Genomic DNA, 2,331 nt, shown 5'->3' on the forward strand with positions numbered 1-2,331 from the left:
GCTCCTTGGAAACCCTATACAGGGTCGCTGTGGGTCTGAATTGACTCGATGGCACTTAACAACAGCAACAACAACATATATACATATATATAGTTTTCGTCAAGTGCTATCAAGTCAGTTCGACTCAACAGTGACCCTGTATAGGGTTTCCTAGGAGCAGATGGAACCTTGCAGTTCAAATTGACCTTGCAGTCTAGCACATTAACCTGCAGCACCCCAGCAGGACTCTCTCTCTCTCTCTGTTGTTGTTGTTAAGTGTTGTGGAGTCAGTTCAGATGCAAATCAGCCGTATATAGGTCACTCGCCTCCCTGGTGAATTTGAACTGCTGACCTTGTGGTTCAAATTGATCTTGTGGTCCAGTGCTTATCCTACAGTGCCACATCAGGACACCAAATAGCCAACATTATTTTCAACAAGAAAGGTTGATAGCCTTCCCCTTAAGAACAGGAATGAGATGAGGATACCCATTATCACCACTCTTATTCAGCATTACAGTAGAAGTCCTAGCCAGAGCAATAAGGTAAGAAAGAAAGAAAAGATATCCAAATCAGTAAGGAAGAAATAAAACCTTCCCTACTTGCAGATGACATAATTTTATACATAAAACACCCTCTAAAGATTGCACACATACACACAGAAAAAACCCCACTGCTGAACTAATAAATAATGTAGCAATGTTGCAGGATACAAGATTAATACACAAAAAGCAGTTGGGTTCCTCTAACCAAAGACTACTCTGAAAAAAAAATCAAGAAAACAATACTATTTAGAATGGCCTCCAAACCAATGAAATACCTAGCAATTAACCAAACCAGGGACATAAATGATTTATACAATGGAAACTATAAAACGAGAATATAATAGATATACAAAGATAGAAATATACCCTATGCTCATGGATTAGAAGACATACCTACTCATCGCTTACAGACTATCTTGTTATCTGGTATCTCACATGTTTACAATAGTAAAAAAATCTACCATCTGATAACTTAACACATTAACAATATATGTTTCAATTTAACGATTGCTGAGGTAAGAGTAACGTTGGCTGTAATGTGTCAACTTGGCTAGGCCATGATTCTCAGGGTCTGGCAGTTATGTAATGATGCTGTCATCTTCATTTTGTAATCTGATGTGATCATCCTCCATTTTCACATAAAGACTAGGTCTTTGGAACCTAACCATGTCAATAAATGCAGAATGGCTATATAGTGAAAATGTTAATTCTACTTTAATTGATACAATGCAATCCCAATCAAATCCCAACAAAATTCTCTACTGAAATGTAGAAACTAATAGTCAACTTTATATGAAAAGGAAAGAAACTCTGAATAGTTAAAGCAATGTTTAAAATTTTGAGGAAAAAGAACAAAGCAGGAGGCCTTAGACTCCCTGATACCAAAGCATACTATACAATCACTGCAATCAGACCCATGCTGTTGTTATAAAGTGCCATTGAGTAGATTGCAACTCAAAGCAACCCTGCATAGAGTTTCCAAGGAGTGGCTGGTGGGTTTGAACTGCTGACCCTGTGGTTAGCAGTGCAGTGTTTATCCTACAGCACCACATCGGGTACTCTCTCTCTCTCTCTGTGCATATATATAATGAATATTTCACATCCTGCAATAAGTTTGGGGAATCTTATATCACCTTCATTTTAAACATCAATAATGACATGATAAATAATAAGAACAAAATCCTAAAAAACAAACAGGTTATTTTACCTGAAGAATAATATCTGGAGGCATTTCATAATTTAAGAACCCTACCCCATGCCAGTACAGTTTTGCCTTATCATTTCTGTAACTCTCTGAAGTCTCAGCTTCAATGATGGAGGCTCCTATAATAAGAAAATAAAAATTTTAAACAAAAAATATAAACTCAGTTCAAAACACATCATTTGGATTTTAATAATATTCTTGGGAAATTATTATTGAATAAATCACAAATGAAATAAGATTCACAATCAGGAATTAAAGAATGGATAGAAAAAGTGTGACTTTCAGTTTTCATTACTACCATAGAAATGTCATTACCTTGAGGGCATAATATCTGCTATGTCTAATTATCGTGAAAGAATACAACCCTGTCACACACCTTTCTTAATTTTGAACCATTCAGTGTTCAACACTGAATGGTTAAAAATGGTTAAATGGTTAAAAAGGTGTGCAACAGGGTTGTATTCTTTCACCATACTTATTCAACCTGTGTGCTGAGCAAATAATCCAAGAAGCTGGGTTATATGAAGAAAAACGTGGCATCAGGATTGGAGGAAGACTCATTAACAACCTGTGATATGCAGATGATACAATCTTGCTTATTGAAAG

General features: G+C 36.1%; 1 protein-coding gene across 1 annotated transcript in view; it reads right to left on the reverse strand.

Annotated features, from left to right (window-relative positions):
- SUN3 (Sad1 and UNC84 domain containing 3) overlaps positions 1–2,331 on the reverse strand; it is a 72,823-nt gene that overhangs the window by 29,474 nt on the left and 41,018 nt on the right. The window contains exon 6 of the mRNA XM_006876507.1: positions 1,729–1,844. Coding sequence (XP_006876569.1) covers positions 1,729–1,844 — 116 coding nt within the window. The remainder of the gene's footprint in view (positions 1–1,728; positions 1,845–2,331) is intronic.

The sequence above is a fragment of the Chrysochloris asiatica genome, unplaced genomic scaffold (assembly GCF_000296735.1).
Source record: "Chrysochloris asiatica unplaced genomic scaffold, ChrAsi1.0 scaffold00384, whole genome shotgun sequence".
Lineage (NCBI taxonomy): Eukaryota > Metazoa > Chordata > Mammalia > Afrosoricida > Chrysochloridae > Chrysochloris > Chrysochloris asiatica.